Source organism: Plecotus auritus (assembly GCF_963455305.1).
Source record: "Plecotus auritus genome assembly, chromosome: 8".
NCBI lineage: Eukaryota > Metazoa > Chordata > Mammalia > Chiroptera > Vespertilionidae > Plecotus > Plecotus auritus.
The window spans coordinates 33,228,525-33,254,782 of NC_137782.1; the positions used below are offsets into that span (position 1 = coordinate 33,228,525).

The 26,258-nt window shown below is 44.7% G+C and overlaps 2 protein-coding genes and 1 pseudogene across 3 annotated transcripts in view; 2 read left to right on the top strand and 1 right to left on the bottom strand.

The window, feature by feature from the left end:
- Positions 1 to 2,534: 2,534 nt before the first annotated feature.
- The window catches only part of LOC308256817 (uncharacterized protein), a 91,538-nt gene continuing 67,814 nt past the window's right edge, over positions 2,535 to 26,258 (top strand). Inside the window, exon 1 of the mRNA XM_080685169.1 lies at positions 2,535 to 2,678. Within this exon, the coding sequence (XP_080541295.1) occupies positions 2,665 to 2,678 (14 nt within the window). The 5' untranslated portion in view covers positions 2,535 to 2,664. The remainder of the gene's footprint in view (positions 2,679 to 26,258) is intronic.
- On the top strand, positions 5,057 to 6,107 carry LOC308255817 (annotated as a pseudogene). Its single transcript has 2 exons — positions 5,057 to 5,181; positions 5,434 to 6,107. The product of its transcript is annotated as an uncharacterized misc_RNA (transcript).
- Positions 9,601 to 26,258, bottom strand: part of APCDD1 (APC down-regulated 1) — a 29,708-nt gene continuing 13,050 nt past the window's right edge. The window contains exons 3-5 of the mRNA XM_080685168.1: positions 24,978 to 25,509; positions 12,831 to 13,152; positions 9,601 to 11,434 (exon numbers count right to left, since the gene is read on the bottom strand). Of these exons, the coding sequence (XP_080541294.1) occupies positions 10,983 to 11,434; positions 12,831 to 13,152; positions 24,978 to 25,509 (1,306 nt within the window). The 3' untranslated portion in view covers positions 9,601 to 10,982. The remainder of the gene's footprint in view (positions 11,435 to 12,830; positions 13,153 to 24,977; positions 25,510 to 26,258) is intronic.

Genomic DNA, 26,258 nt, shown 5'->3' on the forward strand with positions numbered 1-26,258 from the left:
CCAATTCACAGCCCCTAGTATGGCTATAACTTTAAAAAATAGAAAATTACAAGTGTTAGCAGGGATGGAGAGAAATAGAAACCCTCAAACACTGCTGGTGGGAGTGTAAAGTTATGTACTTGTTTCTTAATAAGTCAACCATAGATTTATTCTATGACCTAACATCTTTCCTCTTAGGTATATACCCCAAAGAATTGAAAACAGTTGTCCAAACAGAAAGTTGCACATGAATGTTCATAACAGCACTGTTTGCAATACCCCCAGAATGAAAATAACCCAAATGCCCATGAGTTGATGAATGAATAAACAAAATAAGGTGTACAATGGAATATTATTCATCCATAGAAAATAATGAAGTACTGTTAAATACTACAACATAGTAAGTTAAGAAGCCAGACAGAAAAATGCAATATACTGTATAATTCCATTTAAATAAAATATCCAGAATAGACCAATCCATAGAGACCAGAACACAGATTAGTGGGTTCCTGGGGCTGGGGGAAGGGGTTTAGGGAGTGGCTGCTTAAAGGGTATTCATCTCCTTTGGGGATGATGAAAATGTTCTGGAACCAGATAGTGGTTATGTTTGCATAGCATTGTGAATGTACTAAATGCCACTGAACTCTACACTTTAAAGTGGCTAAAATGATGAGTCTTAGGTTATGTGACTTTAAACACAATAGAATCAGTATTATTCAAATGGTTGTTTATAGACAACGTCTGTCTACACCTTATTGTGTGTCTAACTTTTCTGCAAGTGAATAACTATCAAAATGCGCACAAAATACCTTGACTTAAATCATCATTATTTCTGTTACTTTATCAATAAACTCCTGGAAGTTGGAGTCAATGCACTTATCTCTGCACTTGGCACAGTGCCACTTTCATCGTCTCATATATAATAGTCCCTAAAGTCAAATGCCTGTCAAAGGAGAGGGGCCCCAAAGATGCATCAAAGTCTCAAGATTAACAATGACAAGCAGCATGACAACCTTCTAATAGCTTTCGTTTTTTGAGCAACCACTCTGAACCATGCACATTCATCATTTCTAATCTTTACAACAATTCTGCAAGGTGGATAGCACAGGGGAACATGCACCACTATGAATGATAACTGTTCAACTAATACCCTAGAGTGAGTTAACGTGAGAATATCATAGATGATGATCCAAATGTACCTTGAATATTTTATTTATTTTTAAATTACAGTTATTGGGGTGACATTGGTTAATAAGATTACATAGGTTTCAAGTATATATTTCTATGATTTGTGACCTGCAGATTGTGTACCTACCATCTAAAGTTAAATTATCTTCCGTCACCATATATTTGGCTTCTTTTGCCCTTTACTACCCATGTACAAAATTTTTTTGTTGTTAATTCTCATCTGTGGATATTTTTTTCATTGATGTTTAGAGAGAGTGGAAGGAAATGGGAGAGACAGAGAAAGGGAAACATCGATGTGAGAGAGACACTTCGATTGGTTGCCTCCCACATGCGCCCAGACCGGGGCCAGGGATCGAGCATGCAACCGAGGAACGTGCCCTTGACCAGAATTGAACCCGGGACCCTTCAGTCCTCGGGCAGACGCTCTATCCACTAAGCCAAACCAGCTAGGGCTCATAGTACAAAAATGTATTAAAAATGGATCAAAGACCTAAATATAAGATCTGAAACAGTAAATTCACATAGAAGAAAACATAAGTACTAAAATTATGAATCTTGGTCTCAGAGAAGATTTTGTGAATTTGAATATTTTAATGAAAAACATATAAACATATTTATTCATCAATCTTTTTATAAGGAACCAGGAACTTTCTTTACTGATTGGTTCATCAACTTCTTGCATACATCTCACTTGGAAAGCATGGCCCACAATTTCCAGTTTTGGTTTCTCTTAAGGAGAAGGAAGAATGTAGAGATGCTGTGAAATCATTAGAGCTCTGATCCCTTCTACATTTTTGTCCCCTGTCCTAACCAGTAACTTAAGTTCTCTTACTTATACCTTACTCAGAAGCAATATTTTCATCACCTTTTATATTGTCTTCCCAACACATTCAACTTGGATTTCACGGAGAAAACACTCTTTAGAAATACTTTTAATAATTGTTTTGTTTATTAATTTTCTCTTTTTAAACATCAGCTTTGAAATTAATTCTATAATTACAACAAAAAGAACAGCCAACATAAATAAGGTTGAGAATTAAAACAACTTAATAGGCATACAACTCAGCTGGTGGCATCTTTCAAACTTTAATGTGTACAAGAATCACCTAGAGAGAGAGATTTTATTGAAACACAGATTCTGATTTTGCAGGTCTGGAATGGAGCCTGGGATTGTGCATCTCTAACAACCTCACATGAGATGCAATGCTGATGGTTCACACTCCAGGGAGCGAGGTGCTAAAGGACCAAGGTCATGGGCATCAGCCAGCATATTTCCATGCGGAAATGGGAGAGTCCATGAATCCAGGACACTGATAAATGCAGGTCTGTTATGAAAGCTTCTATTCTACTAGGTCATGATTCTCATTACATAAGTGGGGATGCTGAGCAAAGAGAAGCTGAAGTACTTACCCAAAGGGGGCCCACTCCCCTCTAAGAAAGCTAAAGCAGTTCCCACAACAAGATCTGTGTCTTTCTGGATTTCTTACAAATCATTAGATGGGTCAGCTAAGGTAAGAGATTTTACATTCTCTTTCTAAAATTTATATATTGTCACAGAACTGTGGGCTTCCAGAGTTCCAATTATTTTTTAATTATTTTTAGCACCACCATTCTCTCCAACATCTTGCTGCTCTTCAGGTGAATTAAAAGTGAAAAGTGAATTTATTGGCCCTCTATGGTCCGAAAAAATGTTCAGAAACCAGGCACAAGTGAACAAACTGGGCAGAGTACAGTGATGTTAATGCCTACATCATTCCCTAGGAGAATGGTTGCTCCAGAAATAGATAGTATTGTTTGTTTGCTTGGTTGTTTATTTGTTTGTTTGTTTTTATTAAATCAGGCTGCTCATTTGAATTCATATTCACTGCTTTATTATGCTGAAAGTTGCACATGACTTCTTTGGATCTTTGGCTCAATAATCACTTTGATGTTTTATTTATTGATTCAGAGAAGGACTTGCCTTTCAAGTTTGTTATCTCTGATTTCAATGGAATTTTTCAAAGTATTTAGAAACTAGCTTCATAGTACAGTCTACTTGGTTTGAAACTGGCACAAGATTCTGAAGTATTATTGGTGCCCTGGTTGTTTCCTGCCATTTAGTTTCAGGCTAATAAGGAAATGCAGAGGTTGGCTAGAGTTTGCTATGAATATTGTAGATAGACATTTGTGTTGGAACACATTCAAAGAAGATTCTTTAGAGAATGCATTTTATTGTACCAGAGACTTTGTTTTCTTGGCTATTGAAATTATTTATATTCGGAAATCAGAGCTATTTCTCATCTTTGACCAACTGTTTTGTGAAGCCTCAACTTCCATATTTATGCAATCCATCTGTGACATCATTCAGTTGTTTCCATGGCAAAAAAAAAAAAAAATCAAGAAAGACACAATATAAAATGTAATTTTTTGGAAAAGGGCCTATTCAAATCCCTTGTGTTCATTTGAGGTTTTGTTTGTTTCTATTGAATCACAAGTGTTTCTTATATGTACTTTGAATATTAACCCCTTATTAGATATGGTTTGCAATATGTTCTCCCACCCCATAGGTTGCTTCTTCATGCTATTGCTTCCTTTGCTGTGCAAAAGGCCTTTTTGTTTTAATATAATCCCACTTGTTTACTTTTGCTTTTGTTGCCTGTGCTTTTGGAGTCTTAGCCAAGAAATCATTGCCAAGACTAATGTCATGAAGCCTTTTTCCTATGTTTTTTGATAGGAATTTTACAGTTTTGGGTCTCCATATATAAGCCTTTAATCAATTTTGAGTTGACTTTTGTGTATAGTGCAAGGGTCAAATTTTATTCTTTTTTTATTTGGATATCCAGTTTTCCCAACACCTTTAGTTGAAGAGACTATCCTTATGCATTTTGACACCCTTGTCAGAGAACAGTTGACCATATTAGTGTGGCTTTAAGTCTGGACTCTATTCTGTCTCATTGGTCTATGCCAGGTGTTGTATCATACTGGTTTATAGCATACTATTTTATTTTTTTTAAATGTATTTTATTGATTTTGACAGAGAGGAAGGGAGAGGGATAGAGAGTTAGAAACATTGATGAGAGAGAAACATCAATCAGCTGCCTCCTGCACACCCCCTACTGGGGATGTGCCCACAACCAACATACATGCCCTTGACCGGAATCGAACCTGGGACCCTTCAGTCCGTAGGTCAACGCTCTATCCACTGAGCCAAACCGGCTAGGGCGATAGCATACTATTTTAATCACTATGGCTTTGCAATATATTTTGAAACCAAAAAGTATGGTACCTCCAGCTTTGTTTTTATTTCTCAAGATACCTTTAGTTATTTAGGGTCCTTTGTGGTCCCACATACATTTTAGAATTGTTTTCTCTTTCTGCAAAACATGCCATTGAAATTTTAATAGGAATTGCATTGAACCTGTACACCTCTCTGAGTAATATGGACATTTTAAAATATTAATTGTTCTAGTCCATGAACATGGGATCGCTTTCCATTTATTTGTGTCTTCTTTAATAATTTCTTTCATCAGTGTTTTGCAGTTTTCAGGGTGCAAGTTTTTCACCCCCTTAGTTTATTCCTAGTGTGAAAAGGCAACCTATGAAATTGGAGAAAATGTTTGCATATAACTCTATATCTGACAAGGGGTTACTATTCAAAATATATTAGAAATTTCTACAACACAATAACAACAAAAAAATTACCCTCTGATTTTAAAATGGGCAAAAGTACCGGAGGGGTTGGGGGATGGGATGGACAGAGTCAAGGGGTTGGGGTCACTGATGGTGGCTCCTAGAAGCCACTGGGAGGGGAGGAGGTCATGGGAGCAGCTTCCTGGAACCAGCCCAGGCTGGGGAGCAGCCGCAACTCCTGGGGCAGGGCCAGGGCTTCCAGGTCTTCAGTGAAGCCCCAATGGTCCCTATCTTCTGGAGGTCACTGGAGTTTGTGGTGACGGGTGCTGTAGCTACACCACTGCCTTCTCCCCATTCTTCATCCCCCTGGGCCGGGATGATCCCTCCTCCTGTGCTGGGCCTAAGGTGTCTGGTCTGTTCCAGTAGTTGCACCTGCCACACTGCCCCCTCATTCATCCTCTTGCACCTTGAGTGGCATAGGCACCAAGATGTCCAATTGAGTGGTCTGCCACTGGGAAGCCAGTGGCTAGAACATAGCCTCATGACAGCAGGGTTTTCACAAAACAGTCTATAAAAAGACCTGTTAGAGCCATTGTTGCACCCCACGCAGGACATACACACTGTGGGCCTTTTGTGCTGCTCATACTTACAAACCAGTGGATCCATCTATTACTCAAAAGAACTTTCATCCTCGGGCCTTCTCCTCATATGCCCCTCTCTCTGGAGGTTCTTTTGCCAGTGTGGATATATAGAGAACACCTCTGTGTGACCTTGTATCCACCAAACAATGTATAGAGAACTATGGAAGGCAGGAATGTCTGAACACGTCTCTGCAGACCGATGACGGTGAACACAGTGTTGAAATGCATTTGCCTTATGCAGCTAAAGCCTGGGAAAAGTCAAAGGTTCTCTTATAATTGCTACACTAAATTCCAGGGGGAGATTTATAGATCCACTGAACATCTAGATAAAATGGGTGTGAGTATTATAGAATGGCCCTGTATCTTTTAGCAATTACTTGAATACCATAAATGCCATATGTGGAAGACATCCCAGGGTGTCAGTAAATGCTATCACAGTGCTCCAGGAGAATAGAATGAATATGAGCTTTCCCTTTTTGAGTTATGCCCAGTCAAGCCAGTGTAGAGACTGGCAAGACAGTTCAGTGAGTTATGCAGCTGGACCACTCATGGTTCTCTAAAGCTCTGAGTCCTCAGGGATGCCATCTGCACACACTCACATTCTATTTCAGCTCTCACCAAGTACCTGTCCTGGCTTGGGGGAATGTTGACATCTCAAACTAATAGAACTTTCTTCTCTTCTAGTATATGTAGTGCTTCCTTAATTTCAACTCATTAAAAAAGTTTATAGAGAGAGAAACCAAGATGGCGGCATAGGTAAACACCTAAACTGCTGCCTCGCACAACCATTTCAAAACTACAACTAAAAGACAAAACGGACATCATCCAGAACCACAGGAAGGCTGGCTGAGTGGAAATTCTACAACTAAAAGGAAAGAGAAAAGCACACTGAGACTCAGAGGAGCTACAAGAGGCAGAGGTACTGAGACGCGCATGTGGAGAGGACTAGCAACTGAGTGCGCGGCTGGCTTTCTCAAGTGGGAGGGAGACAAAATCTCCCGACTGTGCTGAACTCCAGTTCCGGGTGAGACTCTGGGGACCCAGACTCATACGGGGTGAAAATGGACTGTCAGGAAAGAGAAAAGCACACTGAGACTCAGAGGAACTGCGGAAGGCAGAGGTACTGAGGCGTATGTGCGGAGAGGGCTGGCAACTGAGTGCGCAGCTGGCTTTCTCAAGCAGGAGCGAGACAAAAGCTCCCGACTGCACTGAACTCCAGTTCCAGGCGAGACTCTGGGGACCCAGACTCATTCGGGGAGAAACTGGACTGTCTGGCAGCAGGTGGAACTCGAGGGCGGCTTTCTCTCAGAGGTGCTTGCAGTGATTAGCATGGGACACTGAGACACAGGGGCCTATTAGGGCAGGGCTGATGGGAAACCAATGTTGTCTGCTCTGCCCTGAGACTCCGCCCCATCCAAGCTGAGTACAGAGGTTTTTGCAAGTCTTGTCTCATAAGGATGTCTCCAGCACAGAAGTTCTCCCAGCGTAGACACAGCTGATCCTCAAAGTCAATTGGCCTGGAGGTCAATTCCTCCCAGTGATACCAACAACAATCAAGGCTTAACTACAACAAGACTGTGCACACAGCCCACAGCCCACAGCCCACAAAGGGGTGCACCAAGAGTGTCCACCTCAGGTAACTGGGGAGGCTGAGCCACTGGGCCCAAAGGACACCTAGCACACAAAGCCACTCTATCAACTCAGGGAAGCAGCCAAAATGCAGAGACAAAGAAACAGATGACAAATGAAAGAAATGGAGGAAAGCAAACGACTGGATATAGAGTTCAAAACCACGGTTATAAGGTTTTTCAAGAATTTTCTAGAAAAGGCCGATAAATTTAGCGAGACCCTCGAGGATATGAAAAAATAACCAACTAGACATTGAGCATACACTGACTGAAATAAAAAATATTATACAGAGATGTAACAGCAGACTAGAGGATTGCAAGAATCAAGTCAAAGATTTGAAATACAAAGAAGCAAAAAACACTCAACCGGAAAAGCAAAAAGAAAAAGGAATCCAAAAATATGAAGATAGTGTAAGGAGCCTCTGGGACAACTTCAAGCGTACCAACATCAGAATTATGGGGGTGCCAGAAGAAGAGAGAGTGCAAGATACTGAAAACCTATTTGAAGAAATAATGACAGAAAACTTCCCCCACCTGGTGAAAGAAATAGACTTTCAAGTCCAGGGAGCGCACAGAACCCCAAACAAAAGGAATCCAAAGAGGACCACACCAAGACACATCATAATTAAAATGCCAAGAGCAAAAGACAAAGAAAGAATATTAAAAGCAACAAGAGAAAAACAGTTAGTTACCTACAAGGGAGCACCCATACGACTGTCAGCGGATTTCTCCACAGAAACTATGCAGGCCAGACAGGATTGGCAAGAAATATTCAAAGTGATGAATAGCAAGAACCTACAACCAAGATTACTCTACCCAGCAAAGCTATCATTCAGAATTGAAGGTCAGATAAAGAGCTTCATAGATAAGAAAAAGCTAAAGGAGTTCATCAACACCAAACCGGTATTATATGAAATGCTGAAAGGTATTCTTTAAGAAGAGGAAGAAGAAGAAAAAGGTAAAGATAAAAATTATGAACAACAAATACATATCTATCAACAAGTGAATCTAAAAATCAAGTCAAAAAAAAAATCTGATGAACAGAATAAACTGGTAAATATAATAGAATCAGGGGCATAGAAAGGGAGTGGACTGACAATTCTCGGGGGGAAAGGAGTGTGGGGGGTGCGGGAAGAGACTGGACAGAAATCGTACACCTATGGATGAGGACAGTGTGGGGGAGGTAAGGGCAGAGGGTGGGGTGGGAACCGGGTGGAGGGGAGCTATGGGGGACAAAAGAGGAACAATTGTAATAATCTGAACAATAAAGATTTATCAAATTAAAAAAAAGTTTATAGTTTCAGGCAGTGGAAGGAAGGCTGGCATCAAATATTTTTATTAAAAAAAGAAAGGCCATAACGAAGGCCCAGTTGTGGCCAACAGTTTTTTGAAAGTAACTTGTAAATCATTTACCCTAGTCTAAATTTGCACTCATAGCAGACTTGTGCACATTAATTCTGCTTTAGTTTTGCAAATTGTATGCAAACAAAAAGATGGAAACTTTTTCATAAAGAAATTGCATTTATGAATGATCTATATTAGAATATAATAATTATCCTGTTATAGTCAATAACAGGATAATTATTATATTTATACTACTTGTGTTGTCCAGTTCCAGCAAGCCAGTGAAGTCTAGAACAGCCACCCTTTCACTACTCATTATCTTCCCCAAACCTAATATTTGCAAGTAGAACTACCTGCTTCTAACTTAGGGGTAGACTTGCCAGCACTGGGGTATTTATTATGGAGTATTTTAAGCTTGCTGTAGAGTATTCTGGACTCAGTCATACTTTTCTCAGAGATAGCATGTTGGTCTTAATTTAAAATTTCTGACTCTTAAACCTGAATGACTTTTGAAGATAGATCACTGTATTTCTTCAAGATGATGGGAAAACTTGGGAAGATCTTCATGGGATACATGGGGGCTTAGTTTTAAAGACACTTATTTATATTAACATGAGTGACATAACACAAGATAAGATGTGATATATGTGGGTGATAAAGCAAGCAACAGGTTTAAGTCTAATCGTGTCACTAATTTGGGAATGAAACATATTGGTCATTCTCTGCATTAGGAAGTGATATCATCGCATGAATTTCATGCTATCCCTAAATTATATATTACATTGTATATATGTTACTACTTATATATTTGGGTATATATATATGTGTGTGCATATATTTGTGTATACATATATATGTAATGTACTTTTTTAAAGTTTGAATAGATAAGTCTAAGCTGTGAATTAAGTGACTATAAATCTACCACTTTTATAGTAAATCACTGAGGTATTCTTTGGCACTGAACATAGATTTCTCATAATTTTATTATATCCTTTAAAGATAGCATTAGTATTAATTAAATAGATCCACAGGTAAACTGTATCTTCTGGGAGGATTTTTGACATCTTTGTTTATTAAACTTGGCAGATATTAAGTTAGTACTTTCACTGGAATAAACCCCCATCGTATGCACCACAACTTAAAATATAACCTAGAGATAAAGCACTTTGGCACTCCATGCCATCCTTGTAACTTAACACCACAGCGAATGCTACAGCATCTCATAAATTTATTTCTTAAATACAAGTATGACTTTTAAACTCGATAGTGGTTTCCATGTTCACCTTGAGCCACATCCAGGATTTCAGTTACTCATCATTTCCCTCCACCAGCCTCTACTGGCAATCACACGTGGTGTTCAGATAGCACCATTTGTAATAATGCAAGGTAACGGGCAGATGTGATTCCTGCACCCTCCCCTGGTCTGTGAGAAGGCAGCTCGCAGTCTGTACCAGGTGACCCGAGACTCGGCAGTGACAGCCAAAGTAATGGCAGGACAGGAACTGAGTCAAGCTGGCATGTCCCCTGGTAAGGAGACTATACACAAAGTCCAGGTTTCACACGAGACAAGGGCCTGATGGAGCACCCGCTTCGGAAGCTCCCACCTCATCTCCTTGACCAGCCCGGCCCTTGAAAACCTGTGTGGTCTCTGTTGCTCATCTTCGGAGACAGCAGACATGCCGGAGTGAAGCACCGTCTGCTCACTCCTGATAGATACAGCCTGAGCCAAGACGAGGGCCCCACGAAGAGGAAACTGTGGAATCAAGGGCACTCTATCATTTATGTGGCATTGAACACAGGCGCCATCCCATATTCCTGCTGTAACAGGACCGCTTTCCATATTTGCCCGGCTGCCCTTGTCTCCTTAGCAGGTAGGAAAGCAGCAAGCATTCCCCAACCACCCAGAAAACAGCGTCTGACCACCATCTATGTTCCCAACAAGCTAAAACAACAATAGTTTAAATTACTTTGATACTTTAATTACAAGTACTTTTCCACTCAACATCTGAAAGTTTGCATTCTCTCCTTTTTTGCATCAAAGGCTGTCAAGGTGGTTAAGGTAAATCGTGGGTCTTTTGCTATGTACATATCTACACCCAAGTCTCTTCTCTATTAATGAAAAGTGTCTGGTTTGCAGTCCCAAACCAACAACTCTCTGCCAGATTCCAGGCTGTAAAACATCGAGAGGAAACACCTTCAAAGGAGGACAGGAAGCAACCACAATAAAAAGCTGTAGCTTGTTATTCACTTCTTCTAAGTTCACCTCAGAAACTGAATCATCATTAAGAGGAAGAAAAGAAGAGGGCCTCGCTTGCCCCCTGCTCCCTCCACCCAACACTCTGTGGTCTTAAAGTGCAATTACTACTGTGAAGGCGTCCGGGCCAGGGACCCGACTGGACAGAGTTCAAAGCAGAAACTTCAAACAGAGCTGCTCATGACTCAGGCTGGGAGGGGGGGTGAGGCGAGGAGAAAGGGCAGGACAGTTCTTGGGCACTCAAGGGCATCGGAAGCAGTGTCCTCGCTTTTCCTAAGGGAAAAAACTGCCAATTGTAAGGAAACCTGGTTTGGATCAAATATAACTTTTAAAACGTTTCTATCTGAGGATATTCCAGTGCAGCAGAGTCAAAAGGCAGGCAAGCGCAGCAAGCCATGGGGGACAGGCGCTCCTCCCAGGCGCCCGGCTCCCGTACTGGTGAGCCCTGTGGTCCTCGGAGAAGTCCTCGGGGCGGGACACCGAGGACGCGCATTGGACTAAGGGCATCTGGTAGGACGTGGCTCTCTTCTCGGGCCTGTCCGGGCTGGACCCGTCGCTGGGCCTCTGGCCATTGAACAGCAGATAGCGGCCGCGGGCGTCCTGTTCCATTTTGAAGATCTCGTATTCCGTGTGAGGTAGCTTGATTCCCAGAGCCACGCAGCCATTGGTGTGCGTCACATCCTGCTGGATGCCCACCTGCCAGGAGCCCTCGGCCCCACATTCATTCCCATTGAAGACGTTGAGGAGCGAGGCAGTGGCCGCATCCATGGGGGTGACCTTCATGTGATTCACTGCAAAGGAGAGAGGACAGTTCCGTGACTCTCAGGGAGCGCGCAGTGGGTGCAGAAAGCCCACGGAGCGCCTGCTCGCAGCACTGCATCCCCACAAGGCCTGCAGACCTAAACCAACCCTGATGCCCACCCACCTGACCACAGCCCGCGTAAAAGCACCCTCAGGTGGAAAGATCAGCGTGTTGCTCTGGATGACAATCACACCAAATGTGTGTCGGTCAAAATGGCTTACATTTGGCGTACACAGGCCGAGCCCAGATTGCAATGGATCGCAATTGTCTTTGGTGACACTGACTCTTTGGGATTGACAAAATATTCAATAAAACTGGATTTTTTTTTTAATGAGAAGATTTTAAGGTTTTTAAATAGATTTGGTATCAAATACCTATACTAGTTAGAAGTCTTGCAAATTAATTCTGGCCCATAAATTGGGCAACTAAAATAAATTAGGCTGCAAGCAAGAAAAATGAATACATACATTAAATACAAATCCCTGAACTAATAAGAGGACCTTTTTTGAAGGCCCTTCCAAGGGACTGCATTCTGTGTATACCAAGAGAGCTTCGGGGTCGAATCAGACAAATGTGTCCATTCCTTTGGCCACAGCTATCAAAGGTCCATTCTTCTTGGAGCAAATCTTCCTTTCTTAAGGGGAGGACTAAGATGCCCCAGGACTTATCTGGGTCATCAGAAATACTTTAGAGTAAATAGACTGACTCATGGAACGCTAGCCTGGGAGCTGTCATCCTCAGGGTCCTGGCCATCCCTCTTCGCCATGACAGAGCTGACACCATCTTACAAAGGTGTACAAGCTTTAAAAAAATCTAGACGTAGAGCCCAAAAGACTCTCCATCTGACTGATAATAGCCCAGTGACCCTCATTCCTCACCTTCCTCACTCATCATGTATTCTAAGTCTCCCATCTTCGAGCACAGGACAATTTCCTCGTGCAGGACAAGCCCAGCTTGCAAATAACAGCTCCGAGCCCCTGAAGTGTCACTCACACCTGCTTTTTATCGCTCTCTAAAGGAAGCACAGTACATGCAGTAAGGGTGATGTTATCACAGGGGTAGCTCAGGATACGCCAGGAGCTGCACATAAGAAAGGAAATGTGCAGACTTGAGACTTCACTCTGAGTAGCATACTCCTGGGCCACACCTGGCACCGTGCACAGGGTGTGAGCTCCCCGGCCCCACTCCGGCTGGCAGAGAGGAGCTCAGAGGCTGTTGTAAATGCTGACCTTGGGGCAGAAGGCATTCCCTAATCTCTTCTCCAACATCTCTAGCAGAAAAGAGGACCTTTCCCTCGGGTTAACTGCCTCAACGAAAGTCACAAAACTGCTCCCTCTCCCTCACGCATCGAGCTGTTTTGTTGGGATTTCAGGCAGAAGACCTACCTTTGAACACAAACTCAGTTCCCCCCATGACCCTGGAGGAGTGCACGCCCCGGCTGTAGCGGCCCTTGGCGTAGATGGTGAAAGTGGGATGCTTGCAGACGGGGTCAGAGTAGTGGTAGTAATGCCCTTCCCAGGTGTTATTGTTGTCGTGGAAGATGAAGTGGCGCGTGAGGAAGAGGACCTCGGGCCGCACCTCACAGCGCTGGCTCACCCACTCGCCATGCAGGCCGACGGTCAGGTCAGCCTTGGGCGGCAGGAGGGGAGGGTGGTGCTCATCCGACCGGTGAATGATTCGACAGGCGATGCAGGCATGGTCGTGATTCTGCAGCCAAGAGACAAACACAAGGAGAGACCTGCCTTATGAGAGTGCAGTCCACACGTGCTTTCCGCAGCAGCGAGCACCACAGCGGGGGTGGGTGAAGCCCCGGAGCCCCGTGACTTGTGTGACCTGGGTCCCCAACAAGCATCTGCAGCCATGCTACAAGGCACAGGCACACGGTGTGTATGTGTGTGGATGTGTGTGTGTGTGCGCACACTCACAAGTGCACACGTGTTTGGCTGACATAAGACACTCACCTAAATATTCCATAAAGAGATACAGTCTCTCTTTAGAATCCCATTACATTTTCAGAATGCATATGCTAGACACTCTTTCAAAAAGAAGGATTTGCATCACCTCCTATCCATTAGGATGGCTACTATAAAAAAAAAAAAAAACCCAGAAAATAACTGTCGATAAGGACATGGAGAAATTGGAACTCCCGTGCACACACTGCTGGTGGGAATGGAAGATGTTGTAGCCACTATGGAAAAGAATTACTACATGATCCAGTAATTGCACTTCTGATTTATACCCAACAGAGTTGAACCCAGGGTCTCAAAGAGATATTTTCCACCCTGTTCATAGCTATTATTCACAATAGCTAAAACATGGAAATGACCCAACGTACACTGAGAGATAAGTAGATTAACAAAATGTGGTCTACCCATACAATGAAATACATACAATTTTTAAAAGAGAAGGAAATTCTGACACCTGCTACAACATGGATGACCTTGAGGATGTTATGCTAAGTCAAATAAGGCAGACACAAAAGGACAAAAAAAAAAAAAAAGGATTCCACTTACATGAAGGACCTGGAGTAGTCAAATTCATAGGGAAGAGGAAGTAGAATAGTGGTTCAGGGGCTGGGGGAGGGGAGTTAGTGTTTAATGAACAGAGTTTCAGTTGGAAAGAGGAAAAAGTTCTATAGATGGATGATGGTGATGGTTACAAAATAATATGAATGTACTTAATGCCACTAAACTGTATACTTAAAAATGGCTAAGATGGTCAATTTTATGGATGTGCATTTTACCACAATTAGATATTTTTCATTAAAAACAATTAGAAGACAAGACACACAAGCGTTTTTTGTTTTGGTTTTTTAAAGGACAGCATTCAATTGCTGTGGTTGAGAAAGGGAGCTGTCCAGTAGAGCAGGGATGAAGGAAGGGCCTGAGGTGGGCAGAGCAGAGCCTCAGAAGGCGGCAGACACACCTTTGCCCATTTGTGTCTGCTGGCTTCGGGTTTGGGAGGTTTATGAGCTCTTATTATGCTTCCTGCTTTAGAGCTTTAAGCCATCTAATGAGTGTGAGATAGCTGGGGCTCCCCTCTTGCTGAGTCTGCCTTATAACACTAACACAGGCCTGGAACAGGTTTGTGGCTAGAAAACCTAGTAGTAGGCTGGCCAGACACTGTCAGCCACATAAATGCTGGTGGTCAGAGGGCTCAGAGTACATAAAAAGCTGGTTCCTGACTATTCCTGGCAGAGTCCAGGTGTTTGCCCTACGTCGCAGCTACCTACAAGCCTGCCTCCCCTGGGTGTGGGGACCATCTATCCCTCTGCTCTTCTCCCTCCCACACAGGGGACTGTAAAGCCAGCTGGGCCAACAGGCACTGGCCATGCTAGAAGCAGGACTCAAATCTGATCGTGCTCTGGTGGCGGTGCCAGCTGAGGCTCAGCGTTCTGGTGGACAGCCCACGGACCCAGCCCTGCGCTCCCCTGCCCAGGGGTCCATGAGGTGCAGCAGCTTGCTGGCAGGTGGGCACTCTGGCAGGCATGCAATTGTTTTCTAAAGTCATAAAACAAAGCTCAAAGCCCTTTTCATCCCAAGCACTGACTCAATGTAATGTAGCTGCGGCTGCTGCTCAGAAAACACTCAGCCGTCTCAGAGAGCGGAGAGCAGTGAGGAGAGGGCCTTCCGGCTGCCAGCCTCTACCGCCTACCACGAGAGCTCAGAGCTCACTCCCTGGGTGCTGTGTTCATTAGATGAGCTACAGCTGTGATTCACAGGCTAGAAGGGTTCCTTCGCTAACACCGTTTGCAACTAGTGGACGATGAGATCAAAGGGACAGCCGCAGAGTGAGATGAAGGCAGAGGACCCGCTGTCCTGGGTCCCCGTGCCTTTGTGGGCCTATGGTTTCCTACAAAGGGCACAAGGGCAGACGGGAGAAGCTGCTCAGCAGCGCGATGCTGGCTGAAACCTGCACACAGCCCATTGGGCCGTTAACTGCACAGAAAGAGACAGTCCAGCTAGGTCCCGAGGGCCATTTGCCAGGCCCAAGCTTTCAGCAGCGACTGTCGCTTAGCAGGTGGTGACCTGGGGCAAGTTATTTATTTCTTTAGGTTTCAAAGTCGTCACCTATAAAACGGGGATCACCTATAAAATGGGGGTCACCTATAAAACGGGGATCGTTATACTTACTTGCACAACTGCTGCAAGAAATGAGCAGCAGATTGAGGTGGTTCCTCCCCTGTGCTCCCAGGCCACTGTGAGCAGAGTTTCTCAGAGTGGCGGGCCAGGGGGTGGGATCACATACATGCATGGCCTTCACAGGGAAACTAAATGGCATGTGCCACTACCTTTCAAATGCATGTTAGGGTGACTAAGACACACACTTAGTTAAAAGAAAGCATCACCAAATTCAGTAACTTTGCCATTATGTGTTTTCTTAGTAAACTGCCAGGAGGTGAAAGTTCCTAAAAGGAAAAAAAACAAAAACGAAAATGTTCTGACACTCTAAATCTGAGGTGGGAAGTCAGTATGAGTTAAGTGTAACATCATATTAGCTGCCACACCAGGAAGTAGCCCCTTCACCGCTAGCAAACCCCACCTATTGTCCCTGCTCCCCTACCCCGGCCCCACGTGGCCTGAATAAACCCGGCCCATGCTCAGATTCAGATCTCTGAGATTTCACGGGCAGGAGAGGGGTGTCCCGGTGCCGATGCCTGTAGGACACTGAGCTCTGCAGGAGGCGGCCTTGGAGATAGGAAGGACCCGAGGAGCACGGCTCCCCGCGCAGAGCTCCATGCCACTCCACTGGCAGCTCAGCAGCTGGCAGCTCCCTAATCGCTCCTCCACCTGCTCACCGGGCAGACCCTAAACGGCCTGCTTACTTCTACGCCAACCCCGCCTCCGCCTCCCCTTCCTCCTATGGCCCACACTTGCTTTGCCACCCGTAATTTGGGAATTTAAAAACATCAGTGGTGACCACTTTATTTCTGGTCATTCTAAGAAGGCGTGAGTCTCAGTCTCTGAAGAGATTTGTTTCCTCCAGCACCAATTATCAACTCAGGAACTGCCCAGGAACTTCGCAGATCAGGAAAGGAACAGGTGTAGTAAGGGGAGCTGGGCACAGCTGTCAGGCCAGGCTGTTCGAGGAAGGTGCCACGCCAGCATGGTAGCATCTGGTGTTCACGTGGTGCCTTTGAAAACAACGGGGCACGGGTCTTGAGCCGAAGTGTTTCTCCGCAGAGAAGAGCAGATCGGGTAGTCTGGGGGAAGCTTGCCTTCCATCCATGCATCAGTTGGGTGTGTGAGGATTTAGGGAGGGAGTGGGGGACCCTTGGGTATTACTGGTCTTGCCAAATTCCTACACCAGTTATTTTTTTTTTTTATTGTGGTAAAATAAACAAAATGTAAAACCTACCAACTTAACCATTTTATGTGTACGGTTCAGTGGTACAAGGTACATTCACACTGTTGTGCAACACCAACACCGTCTATCTCTAGAACTTTTCCATCTTTCCAAACTGAAACTCAGTATCCATTAAACAGTAACTCCCCATTCCTGCCCCCGACCAGGCCTCGGCGAGCACCATTCTACTTTCTGTCTCTATGACTTTGACTACTCTAGGTACCTCATATAAGTGAGATCACACAATATTCGTCCTTTTTGTGATTGCCTTCTTTCACTAAGCATAATGTCCTCAAGGTTCATCCATGTTGTAGCATATGTCAGAATGCCCTTCCTTTTTAAGGCTGAATAGTAGTATCCCATTGCATGTATAAACCACACTTTGTTCATTCATTCATCTGTTGGTGGACACCTGGGTTGCTTTTAATTGTGGGCTGTTATAAATACTAATACTACGAACATGGATATACAATCTATTCCAAACCCTGCTTTTCATTCTTTTGAATACATACCCAGAAGTGGAATTGCTCGATCATGTGGTACTTCTATGTTGAACCTTTTGAGGACTACCATACTGTTTTCCACAGCAGCTGCACCATTTCCCCCAGCCATGAACCAGGGGTCTAATTTCTCTCCATTCTCACAAACAATTGTCATTTTTTTTCTAATAGCCATTCTAGTGGGTATAAGGAGATATCACATTGTAGCTTTGATTTGCATTTCCCTAATAATTAGTGATGTTAAGCATCTTTTCATGTGCTTAGGGTCTATTTGTGTATCTTCTTTGGAGAAATGTCTACGCAAGCCCCTTGCCCAGTTTCAATAGGATTATTTTTTTAGTTGACTAGTTACATTTTAAAATAACTCTTTAGCTGGCATTAAGGAATCAAAGATATCATAAACAAGGGTGAATTCTGGCCCCTCTGTGGTTACTGTCAACAAAGGGACAGCTTAGCCACAGTTGGATAAAGGGAACACCTTTCTGTTTTGTAGACAGATTTTTCAAAAACTTAATTTGTGCTCTTCATTCCTCGGATTGAATAAAAACCAAAATACCTACAGGAACCGCAAAGGGAAGCAGAAGTTAAAGCCTATATATTGCATTGGGCTCTAGTGTTTCTCTTCACCAAGATGCTTTTCTTAAATAGCAGCCTTTCAAGATTAATAAAAGGGAAGGCTTTTTCGGCATGAAGAGTAATTTGTGCTATGAAATATTGTCTGCTTTATGAAGTTACTCTCTTTTATTGGACCACGTTCTAACAAATGACTCTCCTGTGAGAGCTTACTCTCCCAGGCTTTCCGATGGGGCTTCCACATCACTCCCTTCCCCTGAAGCTCAGAAAGGACTATTTTAAAGACAGCGTTCCTGCACACAGAAGCTCTGAAGATTAAAGCAGAGACCAGAACGTGTTTCCTTGTAGCTATTCTTTACACCGACTATTAAAAAGCTTTAATACCAAAAGGGAAGGGGAGAAAAAGATCCTTATACAATGAATCTCTTGCGGGGGAGAGGGGGGAACCAAGCTCAATCTAAAAGTGAAAAATCAACCTTAAACTTTATAAGTGAGCAATGTTCTAGGGAAAGAGTGGGGTTTTCCCCCACTCTCCTTTCGGATTCCTGCCCAGCGCCCTCCCTGGTCACACATGTAATAACTGCAGCCTGCACGGACAGGGCATTTGATTCTGAGGAAGTTCAAGTACATCGCCTCCTTAAGCTTTACAACCTCCCAAAGAGGCCATAGGAACACTTTAAAGATGAGTCCACCAAGGCAGAGAGAGAGAATAATGTGGCTCAGATGACTTTATAAGGCAAACATAGAAAATGGAACATAATTTGGTCTTGGGGCTTGCTGAGAGCTACTACCCAGCCCCGGCTGCCTCTGAGGCTGAATCAAAGAACACATGTCTCAGTCCCTGGAAAAGGTCTTCTCTGGCCAGTGACTGATAGGGATTCTCCAGGCTTGCTCCCATTCCCTGCCAATATTTATTTCTGGAGAGTTGGTTCGTCAACATTTGCTGACAGTATCCACTTGTTTCCAGCATCTTCCCAAAATGGAAGAAATTAGTTGATATGATTTTGTTGTGAATAGATCAACTAGAGGAGGCTGAACAAAACATTTCTTGGGCTAAACGTTTAGGTCAAAAAGAAGGAGAAATGGGAATAGATGATGAAAAGTCCCTTTCACAGAGTTTTGTTCCCTGAGATAAAAAACACATGAATGTTTCTCAGGAAGAAGCCTGCCATGGCCAGTTTGCACATCTTTGATTATATTTTATTTTATTTAATTCCTACACATACATCCTTCCCAGATTTTCTCCATTTCATTATACGTTCTCTAAGGCCAAGATCAACGTGCTCTCTCTTTTTCACATTTCCCATGACATCGAGGAGAGTGCAGTGCATATGATAAAGGTTCTGGACTGAGTGATTGACAGAGACATATCAGTGGGTATTTAAAAATAGGAAGAGAATAAGGCAGCATTATCACAAATAATAATAGAGGACTGGCCTGGTGGGGCATCTCTTGGGATGCTTTTCAGATGTGGGATCCTGAGAGTTTATGATCTCGGGCTCATTTTGAGCCCTGAGGTGATCATGATGACTCTACACTCTGAAAGAAGCAGGGTGAATAACCACGGCCATACATGTTGGGTCTCTTTAACTGTTGCTTGAAGGGCCACCGCTAGGAACAGGCAGTCTGTCTGTCCGAGGGAGCAACACCACATTCCCAGATATGGGTTTTCTGAGAAGTTTAGAATCTAAGAAGTCAGATTCTTATTTTACAAGAAATCAGAAAATTACAAAAGATAATTTTGCCTCCACCATGCCTATGCATATACACTATGTATAGAATCAACAGCTACATAAAAAGAACCATAATAAACTGGTTCTTAATAAAAATAGCTTTAAAATGGTTTCAGAAGAAAAAAATTTATTTTTTACTTGTTTTTCCTATTAATTTAAATTGATTTAAATATTAAAACAGACTCATTTTAATAATTAAATTTGCTGTAAATGCAGTGGCCCCACAGTCTGGCCCATTTCTCCTCACCCCCTCTCCCCACAGGGTGCAGCTAGTTCTCCCACACAGTAGGCACTTAATACCAACTTCCTGAATGGCTGACTTCATGCTTGCTCAGGCTCTCACTCTGCCTCTCAGCTTTCTTGCCTTTTTAAGGGATGAAATGTTTACCACTTGCATTGTCCCTGACAACAAGTATTTCCTGATCTGCTAATTCCTTAAAAAAAGCAACTTTGCATGCCTGTTTAGCTGCTGAAATACTGTGGAATCAAGAAATATAAGAAACTGTTTCTGCAATAATTGTATATGTGAGCATCTGTGCAGTGCAATAGTCATGTGCCACTTCATACCTGGCCCACGTAAAATGTCCACACGAGCAAGCCCTTCAGAGTCAAAACCCCATCATTCAACCTCAATTTCATATAACATGCAACATTTGCTGCCTGACAGTTAAAACACCCAGCCCCTCTTACATTAAGGATAACTCTGAAACCCTTTTAGGTCATGACGCCCTAAACCTCCTGGTCTTGTCATCTACCACCTCTCCCATCCCCCATCCCCCATCCCCCATCCCCCATCCCCTCTAAACCCCCTCTCCTTTCCCCCACACTGGCAGAAAGAGAAGGGACACAAATTCTCCTATGAGCACCTGGCACCTCCTGTTCTTACTCACCCTCCCACCTGGAGCCACACCAAGCACATGCCTAGGGAGAGACCCCTTTCTGCTGCAGACCTGTCCCTTGGAGCTGGGCTGAGAAGTCCGCTGCCCCGGCCACCTGATCCAAAGTCCCTCTGATGTCACAGGTATCAGAAAGCCTCACAGTTAATCTGTATTTTTCACATACTCTGAAAAGGCTTTGAAAGGCAAGATTCCTCAGAAACAGACGCTTGTTCGTTCACAGCTAGTTTTACACAGGTTTCTCTAGAATTCAAGAAAGTGCACAAGTAATGCCTTCTTCATTCACAGTGCCCAGCTACTCTTGAAAACATTGGGTGCTTTCTCCCTCCAACGTGCAGTCCCACTGCTGTAAGCGTGCTGGGGCAGAATATTTAAGGTACATAGCTTGGGGAAAGTTGTCTGGTTTTCTGACAAACCCTTTGATTTACGACCCTGAGCCTAAGTCATGCAGGATTTTGGAGAAAGACCAATTCCATTTGCTAACAAGTCTGATACCGAGGCTTGGCATTGCCAACAACCGCAGCAATCATTTGTTTTTCATTACCCTTTGATTCTACCACGGGGCAAAAAGCACCTCCCTAAACCTTCAACTGCACAAGATTCTCGGTAGAGACTGCTTGGATGTTAAACTCAGTTCAGGCAAAGCATCTTCTCTCAGGGTTATTTTAGGTGGCCTTGACTTTTTAAAAGGAAGAGTAGCAATTTCATCCTGGAAGAATCCTCCCCCCACACCTGATTTTCTTCAAACGTAATGTATTTGCCAAAGGACTCTGAACCTCACAGCAAAGCTGTATAAAGCTTAGAAAAACAAGATGATTTAAAGTTTCTATTTTTACGTGGTGTCCCGTTTCCAGAGGGGCTGAGACTAGTGGTTTCAAACTCAATTTAGCATTTAAACTAATTTCAGCCAGGTCTCCATGGACCAGCAATTAGGGAAGGCAAGAAGTTCAAAGAGGGGGGGTGCGTGTGGTCTTTCCGGATGCGCCTCCGCTCCTTCCCGCAGACCCAGCGGGCAGGGAGCACCTGGGGTGTTGCATTTGGTGTCTGGAAAGGCACCAAGGGCCAAGTCCATTTATTCCTTCTCATAGCTGTCCTGGGGAGGGATCTAAAAACTTCCTGAAGACTCTGCTGCACGCTGCAGGCCAAGACGTACAATGCCAGGGACAACAAGAGAAGAAGGAGCCCTTTCAGCTCCCAGAGACACGAGGGCCTCTGGGCCTGGTCTTCGGGGGACCCCTCCCCCAGCTGGCAGTCCGGGTGGTGGAGAGCACACGCTGGGCCCTGGACGCCCGCCTGCATCCTCCTCCCAGCCCTGCCGCCTTCTTCATCTGTGGCCACAGCACTCTGAGCCTGGGAGTCCGAACTTCTTTAAATGTATTTTGACTTTGTGTGGTAATTGTATTTAGGTCATTTAAGATCAAGGCACAGATTTTAAAAGGTACAAAAGGGTACACAGTGGCAAGTCTGTGATTGTCCCAGCTACTCACTCTCCCTCCTCGGAAGCAATTCTTACCCTTCCTAAGAACCCTTCCAGAACACGAATTCCTTTGGAAGCGTATCTTCTTCTTTTGTGATTAGTTTTACACGGTGGTAGCATATATTTTTTAAAATATTTTTTTATTCATTTCAGAGAGGAAGGGAGAGGGAGAGAGAGACAGAAACATCAGTGATGAGAGAGAATCATTGATAGGCTGCCTCCTGCACAGCCCATAATACGGATCAAGCCCGCCACGTGGGCATGTGCCCTGACTGGGAATGGAACTGTGACCTCCTGGTTCATAGGTCGATGCTCAACCACTGAGCCACACCAGCTGAGCAATGGTATAATACTTTTCATGCTATTCTGTACCTTTTTTTTTCTTTTTTACTTAGCAGTACATCTTGGATAATATCGAAGACCCAAGGTTCTTTCCAGCCTTAATATTTCTTGAATGAGGGAACAAAACAAAACAAAACAAAACAAAACAAAAACCTCTTCAACTTTTTTTGTTTATAAAAATTCTGAGATGGTCAGCCTTACAACTCTCATCTTAATTCTTCATGCCACTGTCAATAACTCACTTTCAGGACACTTTTCTCCCAGAGCCACAACCGTGTGCCTTTGCTCTCCCAACAACCAGGCTCTATTTAGTGAGATGCCAACCCGGAGAACCCCTGTCTCCCGAACCAGGGCAGGGAGTGAGAGAGAATCGTCTGCAGCTACCGGTCTTAGGATTACTGATTTTACCCTATAGGTTTTGGAAAGAGCCATGCCAACAGAAGTACTACGGTAAGTTTGAGGGAGACGAGAAAGGGGTAAGAATACAAACAGTTATATTAATACTTCTTTTCTTAGAGTCCTAAAAAGAGCTTAAGAGATCAAAGAGCCTATGTAGGCATCTGCAGGTGAGAAAATGCAACTGCAACCTGAGTGTGTGCACATGACCAGCCCAAGGTCAGGTACAGAGCTGGAGACAGGGGTCCTGAATCCACCCAGGCAGCTCTGGGCTGTACCTTAGCTCCTTGAACAACTCAGCCTCCTTCCTCCTTCCTCAGCCCCTCGCCTCACTGCCCCTGAGCTGTGGCTGTTTTGCTGCTCGTTAGTGCCTCGCCTGCAGGGTGCACAGGAATGAAAAGGACTCTGCTGGCTTAGCTGATCTCCCTGAAGGTTCAGGGTGAGACAGGGGCTGGCGTTCTTGGCTCGCAGGAGTTTTCTGAATTATCTGTGGACCATTTTTATTCATGACATTCTTACCTCCCATCACCAGAGATAATTTAAAAGTTGGCTAGACTGTACCCCGAGGAAGCCAAATTTATGCATGAAAATCCCAAAGATTTCAACAAAAGTGCTATTTAGCTGCAGCAGTCAGCACAGACTCTGGATAATGCTACCAACTAGAAAGGTCCCACGATGGAACTGGAAGCTCATTACTCCTCCGTTTTCCCCTGAACCAAGGCCTCACCCAGGTGCCACTCTGAGGAAGATTCTCCTCCTATTCCTTTGCACCCGTGGGTGGAACCCTTCCCCACCTCTCCCATCCCAAGAGGACGTCTGGAAGTGGGCATGACGGTGCCCTCCTGCTCGCTGCCCTAACTCACCTTCTCTGCCTCAGGGCTTCTGGCACTTTGTGGACCTGGCTCCTGCTCTCCACTGGAACTACCCCGAGGATCATGAGCCATGCTGGTGAGCTTCCTGAGAGCGCAGAGCCCAGGGAGCGCTGGGTCTGAAGCCCTCAGCCCTCAGTCGGCCTCACCTCACACACGAGACCAGCCCTGACCAGCGTCCAGAGGAAGCAGCCTCTGCCAACTGGGCTTCCTCAGCAGATTTCCCACAATTACGATACGGGTGACTTTCAGCACAGGAGCTCACAATAGCACAGCTAAAAAGACAACACTGAGTGGTTTTGGCAGGGGAAGGATTCTGTGATCTCTCCACTAGTCATGAATGAGCTCAAAGGACTACGAAGAAAAAAATAGTTTTTTAAAAAATGAATAAACTGCCAAACCTAAGTCAAAGAAGACCCTGCAATTAGAATTGCTGATCTAGAGAAAACTGCCTGCCACCCTGACCCTCTGTGATCAGAGCCCCGCACGCCCTCCCTGCCTGGAGCTTCCCTAACTTCTGAATGGAAACACTCGAGTTCCACGAATTCTGAGCCCCTGGGAAGAAAATGCTTTGTGAATTCCATATATAATTATTGGACTATCACCCAAGAAAAGAACAGTGTAAGGTTGTCATTATTTCCTGCCGCTACCCCGACCCCCATTCTCCCTTTTGATCACAGTAACTTTAATTTAATTTAGTCAAGTGTGGGTTCTGGAGAAAGAGGTTTGGGTTCAAGTTCCCCTGAAACTTACTGGCTGACCTGGGGCAGGAGGCTAAAACCCTTAAACCTTAGCTTCCTCTCTGCCTGTGAGGGTGCTAAGATCTGCCTCAGAGGGTCACTGTAAAGTCTGAAAGCAGTCATGTGGGTGGGAGATCTTCATGGGGTCTACAGCCCAGTGCAAACAGCACAGTCGCTGCTCCCAGGAGCCTCCTGCCTCCCCCAGGGCTGGGATCACTGCTGTGCTCTTCTGTCTTTCCCACGTGTGCTTAGAAGGTCTCCATGTTGCCTTCATGCTTTCCTTTTTTAATCACCCATCCCAAGAGGATGTTTCCAGAGCGTTCAAGCTGAGAGGAGCCTCGGGAATTTTCTAGGACAATCACCCAAGACCCTATCACACCACCAACCCTAGAAACACCACCCACATCAAATACGAAACTCGGGGCCCCAAATCACAGAGCACATTGGTGGCTGACCCAGGTCTCCTGATGCTGGCTATGTGTCCCTGTCCCAGAAGTCCTCTGAGACTCCTCTCACCTCCCACCACTACCTCCATCGTGACTCAGCTCTCTCTCTCTCTCTCTCTGTCATGGGGTCCCTCCGACCCCATGGACACAACACGCCTTTAGGTCCCTCATTTTACATCACTGCAGGGCCCTGAGATAGTCAGCTTCGGGGTACCTTAGCGTTCTGCAGCGGGGGCTGGTAGCTGGACGGCCGGTAGAACGTCCTCTGGGCAGCGTCGGTGTGGATGTCGCCAAGGAAGAGCTCCTCCACCAGGCGGTCCAGGTGGTGCTGCAGGTACTGCTTCTCCACGCGGAGGAGCTGCAGCTCGTGCATGGCGAAGTTCACAGCCCTGGTGCACTCGCAGCCGTCCTCCTCCTGCAGCAGGTCGTAGGGCACGTCCTGCACCCAGGCACCTCCGGCAGGGACGAAGCCGGGGCACGTGCGGTTCACCAGCTGGCTGAGCCTCTCGGCCACGGCCTCCGTGTGGGAGATGACCTGCACGCTGTGCAGCTGGTAGTCGGCCTCCGTGCCCCCGCGGATGATCCAGGAGGCCTGGCGCAGGCGGATCTTGCCTCGGATGATGAGCGTGTAGGTGGGGCTGGTGCAGCGGTTGCCGCCATAGTAGAACTGGTAGGCCTTGAAGGTGTTATTGTGGTAGAATCTGTAAGACCTTGTGATGAACTCTGGGCCCGACCTCACTTCACAGCTGAAGACGAAAAGAGAAAGAAAGACTTTATTTAAGCCCAAAGGCACGAGGTAGAGATTCATTACAGTGTTTAGATTCATTATAGTGTTATAGTAATAATAACAAAATGCTTACACTCTTCTAAGTCCTGTTGAATCCTCACAATAACCTGTGAGTTAGGTAGGCATTATTATTGCCCATATTTTACAGATGGGGAAACAGAGGCACAAGCAATTAAGAAGCATGGCCAGGGTCATATAACCAGCCAGCATCAGAGCCACAGGGTGACCCAGAGCAGTCCAGCCCAGCGCCATGCGTCTACTCGCTCTACAGCAGAAAGCCTCTGTTTCACTTTATGAACAAGCCAGGAGAGCAGAAACCTGCCATCAGCAGTTCCACCCATGGGCCTAACTGACAGAGAAATGTCTCCCTCGCTGGTAGGAAGAAGGAAAAACAGCGTATTTCTGGCTAATAAAAGAAGTTCCCCTATGCAAGTTCAGAAATGCCTGATTTCCCGACAACTTCTGTTTCATGGAGCTTGTCTACAGCAGGCAGGGGCTAGATGTCCATTGTCCTGAAACGGAATCTAGTCTTGTGGAGGCGTCACTTAAAGGCAATCAGAAATCCACCCTCCCAGCCAGTCAAAATCAATTCCCCCCCCCCCCTAGAAAAATAAAGAGGTAATTAGTAAAATAAAGCTAACATAACAAAAGTAATAAAAGTTCCTTTTGTTTTGCAGTGTTGACAACAAAATGTATTTTGCTGTGGCA